The sequence below is a fragment of the Siphateles boraxobius genome, unplaced genomic scaffold (assembly GCF_051911475.1).
Source record: "Siphateles boraxobius isolate OS27281-9 unplaced genomic scaffold, OSU_SipBor_1 77, whole genome shotgun sequence".
NCBI lineage: Eukaryota > Metazoa > Chordata > Actinopteri > Cypriniformes > Leuciscidae > Siphateles > Siphateles boraxobius.
The window spans coordinates 8968140-8995660 of record NW_027509205.1 but is presented as its reverse complement, the minus strand read 5'-3'; the positions used below and the strand labels follow the sequence as shown (position 1 = coordinate 8995660).

Genomic DNA, 27521 nt, shown 5'->3' with positions numbered 1-27521 from the left:
AATTTTGCTTTGGCATGTAATGGAAATAAGTAGTACTAAAATTACTAAATGATAATAAATTAAAATTAAAGATTAAAAATTAAATAAATAAAAATTAAAACTATTTAGAAATATTAAAAAAACTAATAAAAATGAAAAAAAAAAACTTCTAGATCACTAATGAACAGTTTTGTTTCTCAAAAGCTCTCTATAAGTAGACAAGAAAAACAAAAAGGCCTACACTGACTAAAGATGAGGCTTGAAGGCGCAGTGGCTCCTACGAAACCACATGTCCTGTAGAAGAAACCTTGTGTATCTGTGCAACTGTGAATTTCGTTTTTTTCCATGTGACGTTCTAAATGACACTTGATGACAAGGTTAAATGACACTTAAATAATTGGATTTCAGAGATCACTCTTTAGTGTGCCCAGGTGCCATGCCACCATCAGTCTGTCAGACATGCTCTTGTTTGCCAAGGTATTTGAGGTATCCTGGATTATTTACAATGCAAATGATGCAAAGAAGCATTTTCCACACTACAGCAGCAAAGAATATTTTCCATGAGCTTCATCATGCAAGTACGTGCTGCCTGCTTTATCGAGCAGAGCATTACGAACGTTAGCAAGATTTCAAAGCTCATGAAAGTCATTTCGAGTCAACCGCAAGCATGCCCAGGTGAAGAGATATATTTTACATTTATTGAATATACTTTCATTTCCATTACACCACAATACAAGCAAATACTGTATGTTTAAACAGGTCTGCTTACATTATTTTCACTTGTATTGAGATCTACTGGAAGGCTAGACGCCAATTAAAAAAATAAATCTATTTTAATTGGCAGATACATTTAACACATAAATAATTTGTATGGCAAATATGCTAATATACGTACAGTATATGTGCATCTTAATTTCTGTATTTACTGAAGTTAATAAAAAAGAAGACATTTGGAAAAAAGGAAGAAGAGCAACACATCTCAAAGTATAAACTTCCATGGCAACGTGAAAAACAGAGCATTCAAATGACGTATTTGGCATTGCAGTAAACAAAATGAAAACTCAGCAGGACTCTAACATGTCTAATCGATCATGGCAGCAGCTTTCCAAACACACACTCACAAACAAACACACACGCTCGGATAAACGCTATTGTTTGGGACTGTTAGCGATTGAACGTAAAAATAGACTGAGTCATCCATCTTGTTTCTTTTTCATATTTGGCTGTTTCCTTCTTTTGGCTGAGTATAATGGAAAATCTGTTCTTTTATCAATAATCAAGTCACCACAACATACTTTTTGGAACTGCATAGTAAATAAAAACTGTCTAGCTTGTTATAATAAAGAAATACAGACATGTATGCATAAAAGTAGGTGTGTATTTTGGGTAACAACTCCAAAAGATCATAAATTCCTTAAGATAAATCCTTAGATTAGCCCTTGTATTGTAGGAAACCTCTCATCGTAGAAAATAAGTTGTGTATATAAACACTCTGTATATAAACACTATTAGTTAAGAAGGGCATAACACAATGTCAAAGTACAAAAATTTCTTTGTATACATCTATATATCACAAAATAAGAGTAAAAACAGTGAGAAATGATCTTTCTGAAGAGGTAAAAACCTCACTGTGAAAGGCAGATGTGGGTCCACTGTCCTCGGTAAAGTCTTTCAGTTTTGCATCCAACTGTCTCTGCTTTGTGGGTATTAATATGTCCATGTCTCTTCCATGAACAAATCGAGATTTTTGTGGCAGTCAAATATTGTCTCATGAGGATGTATAGTGCTGGGTGATAGTCCGATGAGGAGCAATGCAGTCTTTTGTGGCCTGCCAGATATAGTCTGGCTGTAAAACAAGGCTATACCCCCAACAACATGCCCATGAAATCTGAGCCGTTCTGTATTGTGATCGATGCTCCAGCTGCATTGTCCACAAATATGGAGGTGTACTGCCCGGCCTGTTTGAAAGAAAACATCACAATATTTATTCAATGTGAATTCCCATCTGCAACACATTTGAATTCTACAATTTCATAGATCTTGAAAAAAAAGGCTATTCAGCAAGATATTTTGGAGCTTTTTTTTCCTATCAAGAACTGATTAGATCAGGGGTGGCCAGTCCTGCTCCTGGAGGGCCGCTGTCCTGAAAAGTATATCTCCAACCCCAATTAAACACACCTGAACCAGCTAATCAAGGTCTTGCTATGCCAGGGATGGGAAACGTCGGTCCTAGAGGGCCACCAAAGCCACTAGAAGGCAAGCCTGCAACCTTTGGCCAAAAAAGCGTAATGGCTGTGGTGGCAGGAGACCAGAGGCTGTTTTTTTTTAATGGATGTCAGTGTAGAAGAGGCTTCACTACACTGAATAAAACGCTTTTGTGATGAAATAGCTTATCATTTAATGAATCGATTTTTAATCTTAACTAGCTTTTTTTAAGTGTTCAGCGCCAGAAACCAAGTAAACATCAGTAGAAACACTAGATTTGTATGATGAGGATACAGTTAATTAACAGTGACAGTAACAGCATTAAACTGAGTGGAGTATGTTTAACTAACTCTTACCTGAAGTTCCAGCAGTCCATGGACAGATACTGTAAAGATCTTGCTGTTACTCTCAAGGCCAACAATCATTTCCAAGGATCTGCACAACGGTATAGAAAATATTATAAGCGAACAAATGATTCATTTGTAGACTTCACAAATTAATAAAATGTGTTACTTGCCATGTCTTTGTAATTGTCTTTTGATATTTACTAGCAATTTCTGAGTGAAATGTTTGTGAGATCAGTTAAATCATTCTGATCACTGAACCAGCCCTTTTCAAATATTCCAATGCAAGTTATGGGACAGTTCACAGATTCTCATGTCCAAAATCAGGAAGCACTGCATTGGTTAAGCCACTGTACTATAATTTAAATAATTAAATACATTTATTTGATCTTTTATTTTTGTATTTTTTTATGTGCAAAAGATAAAGTAGTATAATTAGGAAATAATGCCATTATATTTAATTTTTACTGACAGATATTTTGTGTAAGTCATGGCATAGTGTTAAAGTTATTCAAAGAAATATCAATTTATGTTTTAAAAATACATTGATAAAAATGTCTAATTCCTAAAAATGCGTAATTTCCTATAATTTCCTAGATCTATCCAGCAATAAATTTAAAGATGTATCCTTCAGTACTGTTGCTAAGATCAACAGGGACCCCACGAGTCAAAGGTGGCGGTAAAGGTTACTAAGGTGACAAGGACCAGACTGAAGGTGAGAGGACATTTTTTAAAGGCCTGCTCCACTTTAACACAGGAAATGCCTTGCTGGTTTCCACACAAGTTTGAACAGACAACATGCTTTACAGCCCATGCGTTACTCACAAAGCGCAAAAAAACGCTAATGACCAGCAAACACTGGAAGAGAGTTTATCCAGATCTGCCACCCCCATTCCCCCTTCCTCGTCTCATGTATACCCCGTCCCCTAGTGTTTTCCTTTCTTTTTTTTAAGTAAATTCATTTTTGTTTAATTTGTGGAAGAGGATTTGTATGACATGCACTCACATGCTGAAGCCACTGAAATAAAAACCACATGCTCTGAATGTAAAAAGGAGCTCAAGAAAAATACTAATTTTCATCATAAGCGATGTATTCCTCTGAGTCTGAGTCATGAATCTATATTGATGTGGATGTGGTCTGTGGACAACTTGTACAAAATCGAATGTTAATAAATAGACTGCTTGATGGTAAATTAGACATAATGTAATCATAATAACTTTCCTTGCAAAATTGCTGGTGTCAGATTTTCTCCTGGATAGTTTTGCTAACAGAACTGACACTGAGTCTGACAGAAAGTCTTAAAATCACCAAAACTCACTAGAAACTTTGTGTGGCCAGGCAGAAACACACTAGGATTCTAGCACATTAACTCTTTCACTACCAGTGTTTTGTTTTTGTTTTTTTGTTTTTTTTAAGTTGCCTGCCACTGCCAGCATTTTTGAATTATTTTTCACAAAAATTTCAGGGCCCAGAATATTTTGTTGTATGAATAACTGAACATGCAATATGTAAGGGATAATCCGTGTCTATAGCTGTGCATTAAATGATTTTAATGCATGAAGTGGAGGCAAAGAACCACCTGACCACCTGAAGTGGAGTGACGTATGTGTATGTGCGCTTCAATAACAACAGCGCATTAATATAGAAATCAGAATTAAATCAGAATCGTGTATTCAGACAGACCATGGTATAAATCAAAAGAAAGAACAGAAACAGTTTTGAACAACATTTTGAAGAAAAACATTTTTTATTACCCCTGCTGTATAGTGAAAACATGTATTGCCAGAGAATTCCATCAGTGGCGGAGAAAGAGTGAATTACTCTATATACAGTTTAAATGAGTCATTCATTAATCCAACATGGCTGCTTGTCTCAATAGCCAGGCCAGATGTCAAGATTGTCAGAAAATAATGACAGAATTTTGTCACCATGTTTGTCAACGAATATATCTTCACAAGTCTTGTAATATAGTGCACAAGTTGTATGGACCCTTTTATTAATATTTTTATAGTGGTATCATTTTTTAAGCTTAAAAGCTTCAGTCTCTATTTATTGTAATTGCATGAAAAAGTATATAAAACTAACAAACAAAACATTTTCTTGAGTTAATGATGATAGAATTAAAATTTTTAGGTGAACAATCCTTTTAATGTGAGAAATGTGACCAAACTTACGTATATCTGTGGCAAAGGGATTCAATGCAGATCAAAACTCGGACATTGTCTCTGGCTCTCAGCTGGTTCTTAATTCTCTTCACCTCAGTGTGGTCTGCAAGAAAGAACACAAATTACAATATATATATATATATATATATATATATATATATATATATATTCAGAGAATACTTTTCAGACATGCATTACAAACTGTTGTATGAAGAGTAAAGGCTGTTGAAATGTTGTTTGACAGAGTTTTGTATCTGGAGCACATGATGCCACAGTCAGTCATGTTTAACCTCCAGCCGCGTCTAAATATTGGTCTCTTCTATAAGTCTGCAGTGGATTTGTGAATTTGTTTGGGGATGTTGATTTTCTGCCACAGTCTACTGCAGAGAGCCAATTTCTTTTCCCGGAGATGCATGTTGGCGCCACAGCTTAGAAGAGTTTTGCATTCAGGGTCCCTGGGGCTTATTTCAGTGTAACTCCACATAAGCATTGCCTCTGAAACCATGGATGAAGTCAACAGGATCACTGACTGGACCCCTTTTTAAAGCATCAAGCAACAAAAACAAAATACGCTTGTGCACTTTCAGGCACTTTTTTTTAGCTTTTAAAGATTGTGCAAGACACCCTCAATCTCAGCAAACAAATGCAGCACGGTTGGAATGTAAGTTTCAAGGGAATGCAATCCATCTGTTGAGAATGTGCCAAGTCTGAAACACATCCATTACATGATGGCACCTTCTGATAGAGATGACAGTGAAATATTAATTTGTACTCCATGCAATTTGTGTTTATAGCCGAGAAACAGAATTTTCCATTAATCTTTCTTCTGTTTTGGCAGACAAAGCCTCTATCCAAAGTTATTTTAATGTATACATTTTTTAAGAAGCCTTTTTTCCATATTCATCATACTGTTCACAGGTCACAGGTTCACATACTGTTAACAGGTTTGGTTAAGGTAAGCTTTTTTTTAAAGCTTTATTAAGAAATGAATACTCAAGGATGCATTAAAGGGATAGCTCACCCAAAAAGGAACATTCTGTCATCACTTTTTCACCTTCAAGTTGTTCCAAACCTGTATGAATTAGTTTCTTCTGCTGAACACAAAATAAGATATTTTGAAGAATATGGGAAGCCAAAACAGTTGACGGGCCTCATTGACTTCCATAGTATGGAAACAAAAATACTATGGAAGTCAATGGGGTCCATCAACAGTTTTTTTACCCATATTCTTCAAAATATCTTCTTTTTTGTTCAGCAGAAAAATCAAATCCATACTTTTGTGGAAATTCTGTAATATATTCGGTAAATATCAGTTTCCACAAAATTGATAACAATAATAAATGTATTACACTGAATATATAATAAATATTAGAATAATATCTGAAGTATCATGTGATCCTGAAGACTGGAGAAATGACTGCTGAAAATTCGTCTTTGCCATGACAGGATTAAATCACATTTTGAAATATATTAAAACAGAAAACAGCCTTGGTGAGCATAAGAGACTTCTAAAAAAAAAAAAATGTAACTGAAAGGTAATGTACTGTGTATATATATATATATATATATATATATATATATATATATATATATATATATATATATATATATACTATGGAAAATACTTTCCATAGTATTTTATAACTTATTTATATTATTAATAATATATTATTATTATTTTAACATATACTAGTACATCCATATACTTGGTGTATTATCCATAACAAAACATACCTTAACATCGAAATCGCACCATGTTCTTCTGTTTAAGCTTTAAGAACAAATGATGCATGATTATCATTAATCAAACCGCTAATCATTATCATACCCCCAAAACCTCATGTCTCACACTGAAACAAACAAAGCAAAGCAAAAAAAAAAAAACGATTACGAAAGTCAGAATATTTACTGGGTGAGGTGAACCTTTCAACCTTTCCTTACCAATATGAACATTGGCAGAAAACTGATAAATTCCAGTTACAGGAGCTGTAAATCGGCCAGTGGACTGATCCATCCCCGTCCCTCTGAGGAAGGCACCTTTGGCAGGAGGCTGAAGGTATGAAACAGGTGAGAATTATAGAGGGCTTACAATAAACACACCTAATAACCATTTCTCAAACAACATCAACACTGCTCACTCTCTATCTGAAAATCATATACGTAAATTGCTGACTAGCCTTCCAAGCATCTCAAGAATATGTTTTTCAGCAGAATTCTTGCTCTCCACACTCTTATAAACTCACAAGCAAATCAAAGCATCCCACACAAAGCATTAGAAAATATACTCAGTTTGGGAGCACATAACCATTAAATGGCTAGAAATATGTAGACATCAGCCAAGAATCCTCCGATTCTGTTTTTGATCATAACTGCACACTGCAGCCATGCCAGACCACATTATTCTGCATTACGCCTCCAGAACCCACCAAGAGTTCCAGACTCAGACGCTTTTATAATGAGTCCTCAGATTAGTGTGCTAAACACTGTTCAGTTCTGCCATTTTTTTGTGCTGTCAGCTTTGAACACACAATGAATGCCTTTCATACATGTCCGATCCAAGCAGATATGTGAGAAGAACGTAAATTCATTTGACATGCATTTCTACATTGGATGAATAAAACTTTGCATTGACATTTACAAGTTATTTCATCCATTTGACAGATTTGAAAGACTATATGATCATAATTTCTCTAATATGGAAAGTAACAATTATACATCCTCAGTGATCAGCAGATTTAAATACTGATTGCTTAGAACTAAGAGTGAATTTTGTCTGCATTAATCAATGGCAATTTTTTCTGTAACTGCTGTAAAGAACGCTTAACATATAACATGGATTCCGTGTGTGTCCTTGGCTGATCAAAATGCCACAGGGTATAGCTCTTCCTTAAAACAGCATGCTATTTTAAATGGGGGTGTCTATTTTTATACACACCTCTTACTGGTCCAAAACCTTTTACAGAGTACCTTTTGTACACAACCAAGAAAGCAATGCATTTGAAAAAGGATAACATTTTTAGGAGGAGGGTAAACGTGAGTAAACTTTCGGCCAATCCAGTGTGTCGTCACCAATGTTCATATGACAAGAGCCAATCATAAGGTTACTCTCACAGGTGGCCTTAATTCAGTTGTGTAATTAAAGCTGATTGGGTGGGGCTATCTGTTTGATTGACCAATGGCAGACAGCTTCACCAAACTTAGTTTTTGCCATTCAGTTCGATTCAGGATGCAGAAATTACACACTTCAGTTTAAACACACACATGTTGGAAGCGTTTCGAATTGGTGTTTAGTATTCTGTAAAACTGTCACAGCGAAGAAGCCAAATGGATCGTTGACAAAATAAGCCAATTTGAAATTATTTGCAACAGACTGGAATTTCTTACGTTCTGGCGAAAGCTGAACCCGCTACCACAAAGAGATGATCACGTGCACTTTGGAAATTGTATCATTTACTGTAAATGACTGTTTCTAAATCCCTGGAATGCTCATTCGAATTGGCATTAGTGTAAATTTGCTGCTCCACAGTTTTATAACACATTGTTTCCTTCTTTTGTTTGGGTTGTCAACACTAATATGCTCAATATACAGCACAAGCAATGAACCTCTCATAAAGGTGCTCTTTTTTCTGTTTCGTTTGATGTTAAAGATCTAGATATAAACCTTTGTGACTTATTAAATCAGTTGTGTTGGGGAAAGAAAAGTAAGCAAAAGACGAATAAAAAAAAGAAGAAGAAGAGAACCATGTAAAATTGTTGATTAAAATGCTTTAAAAAAAATCTCAATGTCACCCCAGTTCACAATGAACATTCTCAGAACTTTGTCTAACGTTCTGGCAAGAATCTCTCAGTTATGAACAAACATTTATCTAGTAACATTAATAGAATGTTCATTCAAAGTTATCTAGTCTTTAATAATGTTCTCAAAACGTTAGCACAAACACATTATTTATACATCCTTCAAAGGTTTTTTCTCAAACGTTTTACTGTAGTTTTAAATGTTACTACTTATATAGAATGATCAGAGAACATTCAAAAGTAACATTCCCATAATGTTTAATTATACAATGAAATGTTACAAAATAAAAAAAAATGTATATTTATTTATTTTTTAAACTGGATGTTTTGAACATTCAGAAATAACATTTTGATAACTTAATATAAACTATAGTAAAACATTCTTGGAACATATTTTTGTTAGCTGGGATTAGAGACAAAATACACATCTGTAAAAACAATGTTTGACAAATGCCAACATTTCTATTTTTTCGGCCGGGCAGCTAAACCACTACTATACGGCGTAAAACAGACACCGTGGCTAGTGCTGTTCAATTACACAACAATTGACTCTTATCAACCAGTTCTATTTAGTGAATCAACAACAAACAGCACAACCAGTACAGTCTGATTCAGGAACCAATGATTCTTTTCTTTTAATTGAATTAAACATCTTTAAAGGGGTCATATAATGGTACATGCACTTTTTCAAGTTGATTGTACCGAAATGTGTGTTGGCAGTGCCTGTACACAACCATCATATAATGATAAAAATCTATCCAGTGTTTTTGTTTTAATCTCCTTATATATTTTCCCGTGCCTCAAATTGAGCCGTTCGATTTTGTGACGTCACTAAATCGGACGCCCCTCCCACGATTGTTGATTGACAGCAGCGTTTCAACAGATCCCTGCCCTGAGCGAGCTGTCAGACATCATAGTCCGTCATTGTTGATAAGCTGGAGCAGAATGGCGTCTAAGCGATTGTGGTGTTCTGTTCTTGGGTGTAATAACGAACACAGCAGTAATTTTGAAGTTCCTAAATCCGAACCGCTGAAGACAGAGTGGCTGAGTTTTGTTTTCGAAGGGAATATTCCCCACGAGCAACGTCAATGCTTTCATGTTTGCGCGATTCGCAAATCTTTTCTCACCAGACTGCTTTATTAACGAAGGAAGTAACTTATAAAGCTGATTTTGATAAGAAGCTGATCCTGAAAAAAGAATCGTTACTAACTATTCATGTCTCCCTGCTGAACCTCCAGAAAAAGTAAATGTAACATTTTATTAACCTTTATATTAATCTTTGCAAATCGCTTTACGATGAATGTGGCTAAGGTTTACACTCAGGGTAAATACGGCATGACGTTCTCAATATAATTCATAATCCCACGTTTATAATGAACAACACGTTATGGTTATTGTGTTATTACAAACTGAGTAGTATAACTTACATCAGTAAACATATAACGTTCGTACATCTCACTAAGTTACTCTACCGTGCCAGTACACAAAGATAGATCAAAGTGACAATATAATAACCAACCATTCAGAAACGTCATGTTCGAGCCTTAATTGTCGAACTTCTTCGGGCCGTCATCTTGTTCCGACTCCGGTTCAAACTGATACGGTTGCACAGATGTGTCCTCCTCAGAGACTCCCGCTGCCATTTTTTTCCTATACCCTCAACTGTTGTCAAGGAAACACTGAATGTGCGGTGTGGTCATAACTTCTATGGTCATAACGCTGTTATGAACGCCCGCAAAACAGACAGGCGGAGTGAGCGAAGCTCATTATCATTTAAAGGCATATGCACTGAAATGGCGTGCTGAAAACAGAGCAGTTTTTGACCAGGTAAAATTAGTGCTTTCTTGCAATACTAACGAAAATTTTTTATTAAAGTATATTAAAAGCTTTTCATTTAGACCCTAAAGAATCAAATTAACTTGTATGAAAATGGCATTATATGACCCCTTTAAGACTTAAAGGCACAGTATGTAAGTTTCACCACTAGAGGTCAATAACAAAGGCGTAGCTTGATGACACTGTGAGTGAATGTGGAATTATGGGAGTTGTCGTCTTCACCTCCACAGCCAATGGAAAGCGATCCGGCAGGACTCAGGAAAAAAGTCATGTTAATGGACGAGCTAATGTATTCAAGTTTTATTAACTTTACTTTGGTATGAAGCGAATGCCAATGAGAGACACCTGTGCGAAACACCGGTATTGGAAGGATATAAGTTGTGAATGATGACAGTAAAGGGTGAGAGAGGACTTGGGCTAGGCCATTTTACATTGCTGTTTTTATGATGCTTAAATGCCAGTCAGCCACGCCGCTCCTTTTGTGTTGTTTATATTTATTTTACGATTAAGTTACGTTTAACATTTGCCAGTTCCCGCTTCCTTCTTCCTTAAACTTGAACTTTGTTACGGTTATTTTTGATCACTTATATTAAAATTATTTTATTTCATTCTAATGAAACAGCCACAAGCTGATTTACTACTGATACAGGTCACTTCATTTGACAAATTAAAATTGTGTGGTTAATTGTGTGGTTATGTGGTCAAAACAATCATACTAAAAATACATTTGAGTTTGTTGAATGTTATGTTAACTGTCACTGTGACACCTGTCTTGGACTTTGTTTTGCCTTCTGTGTTTGTGCACCATGTGTTTTCTTGTTAATCAGTTTCACCTGTTACCTGTCATCATCCTCATCAGTCATCGTCACTCGCCGTGGGCACCTGTTGTCACTTAGTCTCCTCATTTGTCTGTGTATATAGTGTCCCTAGTTTCAGTTCTTCCTGGTCGGTTCTACTTATTTTTCTGCTTGCTATGTTTGGTACGTGTCTTGTTCATAAATAAATAAATAGAGGCGTAATGGGCATAATAATGGGCGTTCTCCCATTATGAGGATTCTCCCATATCCTGCTAAATCCTTCAGATCAGCTTGTAACCTGTTTCCAGGACGGCCAACGAATCGAGAAATTGGTTCCTCGAAATGTCTCACCTCTTGGACTGGGCTGATGACGTCCTAAAGACTGTATTCTGGTACGGACTGGACGATCATCTGCACCAGCAAGCTCCAGCAGCAGCGATCCCAGGCACGTTCGAACAATACCTGGATCATGTGCTGTGGTTGAGCGGTTCAGTCTTCACCGTGGATGAGGCTGATTCTGTCACCAGCCATCTTCATTGTCACACCTCCTATCTTCGCCCAGAGTCTCGTCCTGCCGAGACCACCCTTCCAGAGTCTCGTCCCGCCGAGACCACCCAGTCAAGCCTGAGCTTCTTCACGTCATGCCAGTCAAGCCCGAGCTTCTTCACGTCATGCCAGTCAAGCCCAAGCTTCTTCACGTCAAGCCCGAGCTTCTTCACGTCATGCCAGTCAAGCCTGAGCTTCTTCATGTCAAGCCCGAGCTTCTTCACGTCATGCGAGTCAAGCCCGAGCTTCTTCATGTCAAGCCTGCACTTCACGTCATGCCAGTCAAGCCTGAGCTTCTTCACGTCATGCCTGAGCTTCTTCGCGTCATGCCTGAGCTTCTTCACGTCAAGCCTGAGCTCGTTCACTTCAAGCCTGAGCTGCTTCACGTCAAATCTGAGCTGCTTCACGTCAAGCCTGAGCTGCTTCACGTCATGCCAATCAAGCCTGAGACTTCGAGCCCATTTGTCTGTGTATATAGTCTCCCTAGTTTCAGTTCTTCCTGGTCGGTTCTACGTCTTTACTGCTTGCTATGTTTGGTACATGTCTTGTTCATAAATAATAAATAGAGTTTGATCGTTATCCGTCGTCTTCGTCAGCCTGAACGTGCCTCACGCAGCCAAAGCGTGACATTAACGTTACACTGTGCGTTCGCTCAGTGGCTGCTACAAGACACTTGTTGCACATTGCAGTAAGCTAGATCGGTATTAGAATATAATATTAATATATGCTGGATGACTTGTTGCTAAATTTTAAATACTGTATGGTAGAGAAAATGCTTTATTACAAATATTATTGATAATAATAATTAATTGCATTTATATAGTGCTTTTCTGGGATCTCAAAGCGCTTCACATATGGAAGGGGGGAATCTTCTCAACCACCACCAATATTACAATATTCCAAGCTCTTATTATATTATGTTAGCCACTTGACTGAATAGAGTTGTCTCTGAGGCATGGTACCAACATGTTATTCGTAGTAAATCAAGAAAACAAGACATTCAAACAAAAAACTAACCATGTTGAGCTATATAACAATGATTCGTTTTCTGTTGATAAAGGTATCCAAACATTTGCTCACAGTCTAAAACGCGAAACATATTAAAGCTTCTTTGTTTCTACGGAAATCGAGGGTAACGTGGATATGACAGGTGTTGCAATAACACGGTCTGTTACACTGGTTAAAATAGCTAATTTCTCTGGATTTAAACATTGTTACACAAATCAACAAAACATATAACATTGTTCTAGTGGTTTTGGGATATTTTAATAAAAAACCTTACATATTGTGCCTTTAAATCAGCATAGTTACTGACAGGTTTTTCGTGACACATGCTGTTAAATGTACATATAATTTTTACCACGTTTAGTTTTATTAATGTTGTTTAAAATTTAGTTCATGGCATTTATTTGGTTGCATTTATGCCATCTCTAAAAGACTGAAAAGTAATTTAAAAAAATTGTAAATAGACATTTTTCAAAATGTACAATTCCCATTTCTAGGCATAGTTTCTTTGCCCTGTACGAAACATTTTTTGGCCAATAAATATACTCAATTCACCCCGCTTTGGCTGATGTATAAAAAAGTTTTGGACCCTGTAGGCACTTACTGTCTGAAAGTTCTGCAACTCTGCCAGAGTCTTTTTGTCCACGACGACAGGGCCTTTGAGTTTGCAGTGAAAGGCTTCCTCAATTCTCCTGTAGGAGGTCATTCCCTCAAGAGTAATCAGACCCGTGGGCAGCTGACTGGGTTCATTGGGCTTATCCACTGCTGCTCGCCTCTCTGTGGCCTCTGTTCAAGCAGATCACAAGTAGACACATTAGACACAGTTAGACACCTCATCAATGTGTTTCTCAAAATGTCCGGCTAATCTGCATGATAGCCCCTTGATTATAAATATGAAACATGATAGGACATTTGGTGAGATTCACATATATTGTGGGTCCTCACCTTTGATCAGTTCTTTGAACTCTTGCAGCAAGACCTCTTGAGTGACCTCTGCCCCAGGGGATCCTGGGGGTCCCTGAGGCCCCGGAGGACCAGGAGGGCCCGGGGGACCAGGCTGATAGTCAAAGAAATATAATTGTTGTAGGATTTTCAACCTCATCAAGACTCAAAGTTCTTTGAATTCTCAAAAGAGCATCTCACTTTATGTAACGTTAAAACTTGAAATGTATTAAATAATGTATTATGCAATACATTACAAATTCTCTGGTAGAGATAAATTATACATTAAAAGTTAATTCTCACTCATTTAAAAAAGAAAAAAAAGATATCTGCACTGAATGACTTTCGGCTCCAGTGGTTCTCGCACATGTATGACAGAATCGAATTACTCTGACCACACTTCCTACCACAACATCACTACTGAATCTACAGCAAGCAACAGTATAAGTTCAATTCCCAAGTGAATGAGCAAGTTCTTTTTTTTTCAAAAGCTGTTGTCTGATTCTCGAAAATAATGGCTGAGACAGGTTTAATGAATTGCTCAAAATGACAAACTCAGCATTTCTGACGTGTGATACATCTGCAATTGTGCTTGTTAATTCATATAATCACCTAATGATTAGTCTCTAGCTACCGGGTTTATTAATTGGCACTCACAAAATATAAATGTCTTACAGTGAGTAAGTCATGTTGGTAAGCATGCACATCCCCTAAAAACGACACTGTAAGTGAGTGGGCAAAAATACTATATGTTCAAGAAAAAAGTCGGCACACTACGACTGCAAACACAATTTATCTTTGGTGATGTAACTTAACATTCTCACATTGCTTTTTATTGATTTACAAGAATTGTACGGTACAGTCTGGGTGAATGAAAATTCCACTCTTTTCCACAATTTCAGCTTCGTCTCATGCGCGTTACTGTCAATTATGTCTTAGACATTTGATAATATGTGATTGTAAAGACTTCCTCACCAGTGGTCGTTTTCGCTTTCGACATTTTCCGGGAAAGTTGCCCACAGGCCTCTTCACAAAATCCATCCATGATCCAAGAGGGTCCACTCTCTGGTTCTCACTGACCTGCTGAGTAAGAAAGAATAAGAAGAAATTTTAAATGTCATGCATGTGGTTGTTTTTTTCTGTATAACTCTAAGTATTTCAAGTATGTGGATATGATACACAAATTACAAATTCTCTTATATTAGGTTTGGTTAGCGTACACGTCAGAGCCAATGCATAAATAGGTATGCTACTCCCAGTTTCATATTTGATGAGTCATTGGGAGAAGTACTAACTGTGATTTATCAGATATTTATGCCAGAGATCATTCTTCAGTTGCCATTGAGAGCAGAGCATCGTAGCTACATAACAAAATCCAATGAGTCATAATTTCTGCAACCCCTCACAGGAAAATTGTGCCTAAAGATGCTATTAAATGGTGCCAGACATCAATGCAGGTTGCACAGTGCAGTAAAGGAATAGGTCTTTTTTGTGGGATGTAGCACTACCTCATGCCAAACACACTCACTCAAATTTTCTCTTGAGGACTTTACCCTTTGCTTAATTACTCCTTCTCAGTATTTCTCCAGGTGCTACGTAAATTTTGCCCAGTAGGGTCTGTGAAAAATAAACAGCCTTTCTAAATTGATCTCTCTCAACAAGTTTCCATGAGCACAACATTACTGTTCACCAAAAAATGAGAAGCCCGAGACATGTTGCATTATACTGTGGGTTCCTTTTTGCAACTGTATAAAAAATCATACGGTGGCTTTCAGTGGAAACATGGCTGGCTTCTTCTTTTCAGTAAGCTCTCAGAGCCTGAAGTTAATTTCTCAGAGGTAGCTAGCTCCAACTCAAAGAGACGTTATCAAATATGCAATCTCTGATATAACTCATTCTATTTGGCAACAGTTTGAGCCCTCTAAATCCCACACTGGAATGACTTCAGCAATCATCAACCAAGCCAATGACATCTCCCCCTTTTTTAGGAGATGCTACAATTTGAGCTACTTTCTCAATAGTGGCATTCACAATTTTAAATAAAAATGGACTAAGACGGCTCTTTGGTAGAAAGAGCCCATTGTTTGAATGGGTGTGATGTACATGAGTAATTTTACGTCATATCCCTGAAGAATCCCATACAAAAATGTAATATATGGCCATATATGTACTTAAATTTTAAACAGCATGACATATATCTATACATATATTTGACTTATCTGAGAACACAATATATGCCTGCAACATATATGAACATTTATGTGTCCAAACATGTGAAGAAAATATTTGAGTGCATCCATATATGATACCATATATCTGGTTATATTACAGTATAGTATTGGTTTCTCGCATATATGGAAGTATAAATATGTGACATACATATTTGTTTCCCACATATTTAATAAATGTATGTAAACATACATGCATGTGATACTGATGCATTTTTAAAGCTGTGGCATATGGTTATGGTACTTTGTGGATGTATTTGTCAAAAATGACAAAGAAAACACTGTATCATTGTATTAAAAATACTATATTTGGTATTCACACAATACAGACACAAAATCTCCAACTATAGGCATTTAATTACAAGGTATTCAGATATATGATATGCATATATACATATATGCGTCTTACATATATTTAACATTTGTGTGCATATACGAGAAAATATATCACTTACATGAAAACGGCCATTTCTGCTATATTTTGAAATATATGTTTCATATATGTCTATGTGTTTTATATATATGAATTTTGCATATATTCTCATATAGGCAGCAGACGTACATGGGCACTGACATTATATATTAAATTTACATATATTGACATATATTACATTTCTGTATGGGTAGTAAGGAAGTCATATTTTGGAGAATGTTTAAAACAAAAAACGGAGCCTAAATAGATTTATAAGCATTTATAAGATTTATAAGATTTATACCATCAAAGTAAGTCCATATTTAACTGGTCATTAAGATCTAAATCATTATTATTATTAATATAATTTTTATTATCTAAATGAATATTAATTAATATATTAACTAATTAATTATTTAATTAAAATAAATATATAATGGGAGCGAATATTATAATATAATATAATATAATATACAAATTTATTAAATATTAATATATACTTATAGTTTTACTGAGCTAATAACAAGCTAAAGGTAAAATTTAAATTATAAATGGACACTGCAACTATGGTCATTTGTTTATCTATTGCGAAGGGTCAATTCATTATGGGTTGTTGTAGTGCTGTGCTTGAATTTATTTTAAAGGACGTACCCTGTCTATTAATGTGTATAGCTACAGTAACGTCATCAGCTAGTCAGCTTGAGATCCTTTCCATCTAAACTGGTTCTATCTCTTAAGCCTAGTAGTAAATCTTTTATGAGCAGTATGATAACCATTTTCATCCGCACAGAGCCAAAGCACAACCAAAACAATGTTCTTCCACAAAATAAGTTTTGTTTTTTATCCGCTAGAGGAAAAAAAGTTACATAGTGTACATTTAAACATCTAATGTATCCTCACCACCTTCAAGAAAGTCAATACACTAAAAAATTGCTTGCATTGCACTTTGTTCATTAAATTTTATCTATCAACTTCAAAAGCTAAGAAAAAATACACTTTTTACTTTGAAATGTTAAAACTTTCATTCAAGTATGCTTTTGTTCACCTACTTTACCGAATTTTAATTGATAACATTTTGATACAGTATACCAAAAATGCAACTTACACTTCCCCAGAATCCAAACTAAATATTAAATAACTATATAAATGTGAAATATAAATATTTATATACACATAATTGTTATTTTATGACCAACTAACAAACAACAATACTGAAAAGCTGACATTGTTTTCAGATAATATAAGGCTTTATAAATCCAAGTAACCACAACTATGAATTGAATATCCTTGAGCCCTTCCCTAAACTTCAAATGACTGTGCTCGAGATAGAGACAAGTTGTAGAGGTGAGCTGTCTTTAATGGAATTTGTTTAGGTTTGGCACCAAGACCTGGATCACTTATCTGTTAAACTAACATGCTGCATCTCTTCACAGAAAGACTTGCCTCACGTTAAGCTGTAACAAAGTAACCCCTTGTTTTTCTTATACATACTAGAATGAGAGGACATCATAATTTAGGTTGGGCGTATTTTTTATTTTCTCTTGTTTTCTCTCCCTCTTTTTTCATGATATGAGACTAAATAAACAACTTAACTCGTACACAAGCCTCACACATGTTGGATGTCTGAGTGTTATTGTTGTGAATTAGGAGCCTGAAGACAGAGCAGATTTGTATATATACTGTTACAGCAAAAGGCAATCCCTCAGATCTTCCCCAAACACAGGGAGAAGACATGATTTGTTTCTTTTCCATTGTCTTTTATGGAATGCTTTAAACACATACTGTGTCATTACTGTATGTCAACGCAGCACAGAGCTGGCTAGCAGTGCCAAAAAATGATCTGCAGGATTCTAATAATACCAAAAAGAATAAACTCTTAGGTCATGAAGTCCCTTTAATTCTGTTGATTCAACGCGGTTCTATTAAGAATCAATATCTACTTTGGCGGGTTCATTAAGTTGTTTAATTTCCTGTGCCAAATAGCTGGGGATAAGCCACAGATGCTAGCACAGAAGCTAACTTAAAGCTTGAGGGGACCAACCTCACCAACAGAACAGAGTTACGGTCAGTTTCCACAAGATTTGCAAGGTGAACACCTTCACCTTCACTTCAAAATATACAAAGAACTTCCATTAACACTTCGAATGATCAGAGTCGGATCAGATGGTGCATGGGGAGGATCCACAATTCTGTCAAGACAAGGATTAACTTGCCTGAAGTTGCTGCTTGGAAATGTCGTAGAAGTTTGTGGAGACACATCTATATCCGCGTAATCTAATTTTATCATGTTCTCTCATGTTCTCTTCTCAAAAAAGTATAAACCATTCTCTGACTGTCAGAAAACAATGATTCTGTCACTCTAGACATACAAGACCAGTACTGCTAAAAGTCTCTGAAAGGTTTTTTTTTTTTTTTGGATACAAAGGGAACATTTTCACAGAGACTTATAGGCTGATATGGAATGTGCAGTGGTTTGCTCAGTGCGATAAACTTTCCAATATTTCAGGGCGCTGTGTACACAGTCGATTCGGTTGACAGCGGTAGCATGGCTTGTATGAAAAGCCCTATATGCTGAAGTATTTCAGATCATGACAGATCATGGCAAGCTGTTATTATCTCAGCATACCACTGAGGTGGATTTTTCTCTGATGAGTTTGTTTTGGGGCTGTTAAAACAGCAGAGCTTTGTGGAGCAAAGCTGCCAAATGCTCCATTAGAGACTGAGTAAAAAAAAAAGTCATTCAAAGAGTTTCGATGAGTCTGAAAGCTGAGAAAATAATGGCTTATGAGTAAACCCACTAAGCAGACACAAAGTCCCTCCTTTTCATACAAATAGATCAACAGTATACTACTGCATAAAGTTGTTTGTTAATTTTTTTAAAAGTCCACCTAAAAACTAAAATTGTGTCATTTACTTACCCTCATGTCGTTCCAAATTTTCCTTTCTTCTGTTGAAAAAACAAAACAATTAATTTTAAAGATTCTTTCTGCTTTTATCCATACCATGAAATTCAATGGGGTCCAAAAACAAGTCAATTTTCTATGACTTTTATTGTATGGAAAAAAAGAAAAAACATTTATTTTTAATATTCTTTTGTGCTCTGCACAAAAAAGAAAGTCATACAGGTTTGGAATGACATGAGGTTGAATAAATGATGACAGACATTTAATTTTTGGATAAACTATCCCTTTGAGGTAAAAATCAGTGTTCACTATACCAGCCACAAATTTCTAAGTGTCTTAAAGGTATCTGCTAACTCTTCTACAAGTGCAAGCAGAAACCTGTCATTATAAAGTAATTTCTTTAGCGTGTCAAACTTCTGTTTAATTACAAATGGTTTTTTGCCAATCTGCAATTAAAATTTTATTTTTTTATTTTTTTGGTTTACCAGAACAAAGCACCTGGGCAATTCGATTCAATCTGTATAGTGCACTTATTATTAGTGTTAAGAGTTAGCAAAAATAGAATTTCAAAATATCTAACTTCCTACAGCTACCTATTAAACAGACTTATTTTTAGATTTAAACTTTTTTCAAATAATTAGCTTGATGAACAATGCAACATTTCTCCACAAGTCTTAGTGCTCACTATTCATTTAACATACAGAGGAGGGAAAATAAGAAAATGAGTTTATTTCCAGAGAGAAACGTCAGAGACTATTTTTATGGCAGCGCGCCACAGCAAACATAAACACGGCCATAAAAATCTACCTTGAGGCCACAATCAACAATTATGCAGCAGTGTTTGATTGTGAAAAACCTTGTAACCTCATCTAGGCTGTATATCCATTTCATTACACAGTCTGAAGGTATGAAAAGACACAAAATGTTTTTACTTGACATTAACTCTGTGACAAGTATATAGTCCAGACATTAAAAACTTGGTCTGTTCTAACAAAGTCATGAGGTTTAGTGACATTTTATGAAGAAAAAAAAAGTTTGTTTTCTTTGTGGTCCAGATTTTACCAGACATTACAGTAACACACAGAGAAGTATGTAGTTGAATATACCATACCATTACATCTTTTTCTGTCTAAGTGTAACATTTTGTAGAAGTCATCAGCCCCAAAATCAAATGTCAATATTTGAAATGAAAATACTATTTGACAACTACAACAAAAGTCAGATGCTCTTCAAGATTTAAACTATTGTCAACACTACAAAGAAATAACACTTGTTGACATTGCAAAATGAAGCATGCAATACAAACACGTCAGAAATAGTTTGCAAATACAGTATACAGGTGCATTACACTGAGAAAGAGTGACTGAGGGCTTTCCCAAAATCATTGTTGTTAGAAGGGTGTATCATGTCTGTGTGTTCATCCATGCATGGGTGGATGATTTTACCTATCCCATGCCTTTGGGGAAGGATCCCCCTTACCGTATTGAAAGATATACAGATATGCATGCATCCTACATCTCACGCACCCAATATTTCCCAATTCACCCACCATTTCTCGTATATATCCTCACTGACAAAAGAAAGCACTGAAGGGCACCAAATATTGTTGATACGAATAATACTTTTCAGTAGTCACTCATCATGGTATGTGTGTGAGGGAACAAAATGTAATGATGGCATGTTCCCAAACACAGCCGGGTCGGTACACAGATTTATGGGTTTGATTATATGGACACATTCACACCACACCTCAGATTCTTAACCTGCAATTACAGTTTCTTTTGGTACCAAGTCATTACTGCTTTGTAACTCAGAACATAGTGATACGAAAGAGAAATGATTATTTGGCTGGATATCAAGCAGCAGAAAGCTTCAAAGGCCATCATTTAACAGGTAACAGACCCCGCAACACTGTATATTTCATTACCGAGGCCTCATTATTCTGTAATTCCTTCCCTGTGGACAAGGTCTGATAACTAATACACTCCAAATGATCGACAGATAGAGTTTTTATTTCACATGTATGTTGAATATTTGTTTGGCAGTTACCATAAAGCTTCTTTCATCACATTCTTACGTGAGCAGTGAAACAGGCAGTTAACCGCTTTGTTATTACTCAGGGGGGAACGCTGGAAATGCGCCCATTATAGACCCACAGGTCATTAAACAGTGACATCAAAGACGCCTGATTCCAATTTACTCTCTATCTTCACTTGCACCACGCACAACAACATGCATGCCTCAGAATACACTCGTAACTTCACAAAACCAACACATAAGCGAAGTAATGAGGCTTTGTGTTGTTTTAATAACTCTCGCTGTTCCATGCCATCGTAGCAGAGTAAACATTGTTTAGATATTTATATGTATATCAAGTGTGCATTCCTGGCTAGTGAAGACATGTGAGGGGAGAGAGAGCCACAAGTCTTATTATGAGATCTACTGAGGAATTATCCTGCCCTCCTCTCGCCATAAAAAAGTCAAAGAGTTGAAGAGAGTCTGATTGCAGCCTCACACCTGCTTTGTGTGCAAATTATAACGTTAAGCTAGTTTGCGCTAGTGCTCATTTCCCTTATTATCTGTGGTAGGTCAAATGGACAGCTGAGAAATGCTTCAGATAAACATCTACATCAATGTACCTTCAAGCTGCACTCTCCAGGATGGCAAAGAACTCCTGTGGTTTTAACATTGCGAAAGCTCACAAGTAATTTTGAACTCAAAAGACATAAAACAGGATAATTGTGAGATTACATATCACGTACATAGCTATTTAATACATAATATTTCAATGTCAGCTAACAAAAAAACTTTTGAGATGTTCATACGAAGTGTTACTGGCAAAGTTGTTTCTATAAGAGAGTAAAACATTTGCAGATAAGACAGAGTTATTTGTACCCCCATGTCTGTACATGGTGTTCCTCAGTTTCCTGTACTCAGTGTCCTAATGTGAATGTCCCAATGGCCTAAAAAGCCCAGTGTTCAAGTAAATATCAGGCCTTTATTGCGATATTTATATTCTGTGCAATTCACAAAGCTATTTTTAATATTAAACAACTTCTTATTCATAAAGCCAACTCACTTTCACCATTCACTGTTCACTCTTTTGTAGGGCTGGGTATCGATTCCTGATTAGATCTGATTCAGATTCACAAGCTCGCAATTAGAATAATGTATAAATGTAAATGAGAAATGGTGCAGGAAACAATGGTACAGGGAACATTTTAACTTGGTACATTATAAAAATATACATTTAAAAAAATTAACACCATGGCCAAAACAATGCAGTGAAGTGAGTAATTCAATGGAATGCTGTGATCTACTGGACGTGAAGTGCTGTACATTTTTATGAAGCCAGTGACATTAAGCACAGATTAACAGATCAATACTGGGATTTTAATTAAGAATGAATCGCATGATCACAATCAACAAAAAATAAAAAAATTAAACAAACAATAAAACCCCACAATATTTCTACCCTTGTAGACCTACTCGTTTGGTCTTTTGGTGAGATAACCAGTAAGGCCTATGACATATGGTAGTAGTAGGAGAATAACCTCATGGATCCAACAAATCCCACCTATACCTGTGAAGATGATCTCCATCTTCATGAATGTCACCCTGCATTGGACCCCAGCCTGACTGACGCTTTCTGGCAGTGACAAATCTGGCAAAACACTGGGTTTTAGAGTGATTATGTCATTACTCTCTGATTGTATGGGACAAGATGAAAAGAATGTAAGCAAGGGGAGGGAGAGTGACTAATCCTTCTCGAGGTGTCCTCTTTCAGGACCCTTTCTGTGAGGCTTTGTGAGGGACTTATGCGGCCCACTGCCCCAGTTTTTTTAGGGGGCCGCACCGCCCCTATCGGATGTCCCAGACACAGCGGAGTCAGCCTGGCCTGTGAATGACAGAATCAATGGGCTGGGAAAGAGCTCTGCCAAGGGTCTTTAAATATCTCCCCACCTAACCTTCCCAGGAATTACATCATGGCAGCCTGCCTGTGCTGGGCCATGAAGGGAGGAAGAAGAAGATGACGATGAGGTGGAGGTAGCAAAGGAGACACGCTGAAGGTACAGCATCAAGAGGTTGACTCGAGGTCAACAGAACGCTTTTAGGGGACTTCACTTCAAATAATCCTTTGAAATGTAACTCTTTTGTAACATTATAAATGTCTTTACTGACACATTTGACACAAATGTCTTGAAAAAAGTCTTGAACAGTACACACACACACACACACACACACACACACACACACACACACACACACACACACCTACATACACATTGTAAGACGAATCCAGACTGTCACAACATACTTCAGCGATGTGAAAAAACTAAATAAAACAATAACCCTTGTCAACAAACTCACTGAAGCACAGTAGTTATGGTGAGCGGTTGAGAGTGGTTGGCACAGGGGTAGCATAGAGTTATTTGAGAATGCCAACTCTATGGGTGGGCTGAGACAGGAGCTAATTTTCCAATGGAAACCCTGATATCTAAACAATACAAGAGCAATAAACAAATACAGGGTTGGAATAGCAATACATTGACCTTGGTGGAGCCAGAAAATGTCAAAGCACTCATGGACGATAATTCAGCTAAAGACAGCACGATATGATATTTTCCAAGGTTTATGCACATAGAAATGAATGGTAATGAGTCCCTGCTTATCGTTATCATCATCCGTAATCTACTGACACCACAAGTCTAAAATGACAAAACAAGCCCTCCATCACGTTCTGGTGGCGGGCTCTGGTGGAGAACCCCTACCAAGAGGACAAATCGATGCTCTCATCAGACCTTCTGAATGTGCATTCTTCACATACCTCAAGCCTCAATCATCCATTTCACACATTAGAGCCTGTTCTCAGGCTCCTAAATGGCACAGACCTGCAATACCGCTCTATTTATCACACTGAATCTCACTCTGTAAAGCTGTCAAGGACTCCAGCTCTCTAGAAACATACATGTTTGAGTCTGTGCCAAGCTAATCAGATAGGTTGTAGCATCTCCATCAAGGGCTTTGGATAAGCTTGCTGTAAGCTTGTTCAAATAGTTTGCAAAGCAGTCAGAGACTTCTGCTCAGGTGCATTTACAAAGTATGATGAGAGACAACTGTGACTGCCAAAGGCATCGGCTTTACTTTCTGATGAGTGTGCTGACATATTTAACAGAGCATATTAATACACATCATTCTGAGGTATTTTCTCTGCCTAGCTGTTACAGCAGGATTGTGACACACTGTGAGGAACGATTGGTTGCTAAAATGTATAACATTTACACATTTGTCAGATGTTTTTATCCAAATAACTAAAAGTGCATTTAAGGTGTATTTTTTATCCTGGGACTCATGTTGAGCTACAGGAAAACGTAGTGCATTAGCCTACCAACTATAAATAAATAATATATACTACATAATTACATACATATAAACACTTCTGTTCAACAGTTTGGGGTTGGTAAGATTTTCTCTTATTTGATCAAAAATTTAAAACAACCGTTTTCGTTATTTTATATATTTTAAAATGTAATTTATATCTGTGATATCAAAGCTGAATTTTCAGCATCATTACTCCAGTCTTCAGTGTCACATGATTCTACAAAAATCATTCTAATATGCTGAAGAAACATTTGTTATTATTATTAGCAATAATTGAAACAGTTGTACTGCTTAATGTTCTTTGGAAACTGTGATAATTTCTGCTAACACTTCATTTTACAGTGTCCCTGTTACACATTTTACATGTAGTTATTATAATAATAAGTAAATTATGCATGCATGCAACTAACCCTGAACCAAACCTTAACCCAACCCTAATTATATAGTAAGTGCATGTAGTTAATTGCTATTACTTAGTACTTAATTGTATAATAACACTGTAACAAGGACACCTTAAAATAAAGTGTAAACCTAAGATGAATAGAAAGCTCAAAAGAACAGCATTTATTTGAAATAGAAATATTTTGTAACATTATAAATGTCTCTTCTGTCACTTTTGATCAATTTAATGCCAACATTTTTTAAATCTTAATGACCCAAAACTTTTGAATGGTAGTGTATATACACAATACATTCACATTTTTACTGTCTCTTTTTGAAAATTCATTTATTGATGCATAAATAAATGCTTTCTATCATTTTTCATGTGACTTTACTTACTGTATAGCACCCAGTTAGGGTTAGGTTCTCAATAAAACAGAGCCCCAAGACAGTTAAAACACTAATGAAGACATAAAACAAGCAAATTACAAAAAAAATAAAAATAAATAAAAAACACAGTTAATAGCCATATGACATACCCCGTCAGAAATAAATGTGCAAAAATTGTACCTTTGGCTTATACACTGTTGACTGCATATTAGTACTTTAAGATACTAATATGTACCCTTAAGGTAATAATAAGCACCTTTTAGGGGTAGATAAGGTACAAATGTGCACTATTGAGGATGCCGTCTCAGTAAAAAGCTGTTATGGGGCTTTTTTTTATCATTTTTGATATTTGTTTTTGACAGTAATTAAACAACGGTAAAATTACAATACAGTAACAAGAAGTTCCATGTGCAGAGCTAGAAAATGAACAGAGCTTAAATATAGGAGAAAAGCAAAGAAAGCATCATATGTTATCTACCTTCGTGCTGCCGTCCAGCTCCTCGCTGTTGGAAAGAGTGGTGTTGAATGCTTCGGTGTGCTGCGGAGCGAGCTCCTTCGGCTTCTTACGCACCTTCCTGCCCTCGGCCCACCCTAGAAGGATGCACTGGCTCCAGAGCACTGCCGTCACCACAGCTAGCAGCCAGCAACGCATCTTCAGCACACCAGCCAGGAGACCGTGGTTGGGTCAGAAAGCAGACTCTCTCACAGTCTCTCTCTTTGCAGGAAATTCTCGACTTTGAGAAATACAACCCCCCCCCCCCAAAAAACAGCAAGACGTCCCACACGCTTGACCTCACTGGAAGAAAAATACTGTAATAGGCAGGCAAAGCGATTAAGGGACTCCACTCCACCTGATACCTCAGCCTAGTCTTGATCTTCTCATCAACAGCCAGCAGTATGAGGCAGAGGCTCAAACTCCTTTGGCAAAAACAAAGCGAAGCTTACTCAACTATGAAACGTGTCAAGTGTGGAGTAGTCCTGGGAAATGACAGGTCGTCGCTGAGCTGACAGCAAATAAACCCATTAGTGAGATTTTTCACGCTTCCTGCCCCGTGGGGGGTACCAGAGGGCAACTGAAGAAGGTCCCAAGGTAGGGAGGGGGGAGTGGATGGAGATTACTCAGATTCCCTCTCACTTTCCCTTTGGTTCTTTACCTCCGTCTCACTGCTACTGGGATGTGGAGTCTCTGCGGTGATGCAGCGGAGCCGATTCTCTGGTAAGCAGTGCTGAGCCCTTGCCCCATCAGTCTTCACATGTGGTTCCTTCTTGAAGCCTAGGTGGGAAAAAAAAGGTCCTGAGGGAATTGGAAGTTGGAAATGCTCCAGTTTTCGTAGCCTTTGGCCTTCTATTGCCTTTTTTTTCTTGCAGGGAAAAATCTGTCCCCCTCTGAGGAACTTCAAAGAAGTGAAGCACTTGATGGGACAATCACACCCAAATGCATCAGCCCAGTTCTGTAGAGTGAATAAAAAAACACACATGCGCACTCACCTTAAAGTGCAAGATCTGTGTGGACTTTGTGGTAGGTCTTGCTCACAGTTGTATTTTCACCCTCTCCAGATCTTATGCTGTTGCTCCTGCACTTTCACTCTGCTTACAGGAGGGCTCGCAACAGAGTTTATCACAGCCCCCTCTCTGTCTCTCGCCCTTTCTCTCTCTCTCTCTCTCTTTCTGATTCCCTTGCTTCTCTTTTCCTCATCAGTGAAACTGGCAACCTCAGTGGACTCAGCCCTGTTTTATCTCACTAATGAAATACTCAAGTCTTGAGGGAGAGCTCTTTGGCAGGCAGACTCTAGGGAATGCGTGTTCATGTGTGTAGGTGTAAATCTGTGTGTGTGTGTGTGTGTGTGTGTGTGTGTGTGTGTGTGTGTGTGTGTGTGTGTGTGTGTGTGTGTGTGTGTGTGTGTGTGTGTGTGTGTGTGTGTGTGTGTGTGTGTGTGTGTGTGTGGTGTCCTACTTTGCAGTAGCTCTGTTCATGTGACATTTAGTCTCAGAGAAAAGAACTGCTTTAAGGCACTAGAATGTTTTTTTGACCAGCTGACTAGTTATTTGTGCGTTTTAAAGAAGAGCATAACATATATGTTAATTTACATGGAGTCACCCAATAGCTTGAAATATGTCCATCTGCATGTACTCATTGAGATGAAAGTGTCAGAAGCATGTTTTACAGTACAAACAATATTTCCCACTATATGCACACACAAAAACTGCCA

The 27521-nt window shown here is 37.0% G+C and overlaps 1 protein-coding gene across 2 annotated transcripts; it reads right to left on the bottom strand.

Moving 5' to 3' along the window:
- Positions 1-655: 655 nt before the first annotated feature.
- On the bottom strand, positions 656-27072 carry c1qtnf12 (C1q and TNF related 12). 2 transcript variants are annotated; one of them, XM_077218181.1, is made up of 9 exons: positions 26800-27072; positions 25790-26584; positions 14591-14698; positions 13619-13730; positions 13278-13459; positions 6636-6744; positions 4704-4797; positions 2541-2619; positions 656-1937 (listed from the first exon to the last, which is right to left on the bottom strand). In XM_077218181.1, exons 2-9 carry the CDS (start codon positions 25961-25963, stop codon positions 1839-1841), a joined length of 957 nt encoding a protein of 318 aa, XP_077074296.1. In that variant the 5' UTR covers positions 25964-26584; positions 26800-27072; the 3' UTR covers positions 656-1838. The 2 variants fall into 2 exon arrangements, with proteins under 2 accessions (XP_077074296.1, XP_077074297.1); XM_077218182.1 differs by having other exon boundaries at positions 14591-14695; positions 26800-26900.
- Positions 27073-27521: the final 449 nt, after the last annotated feature.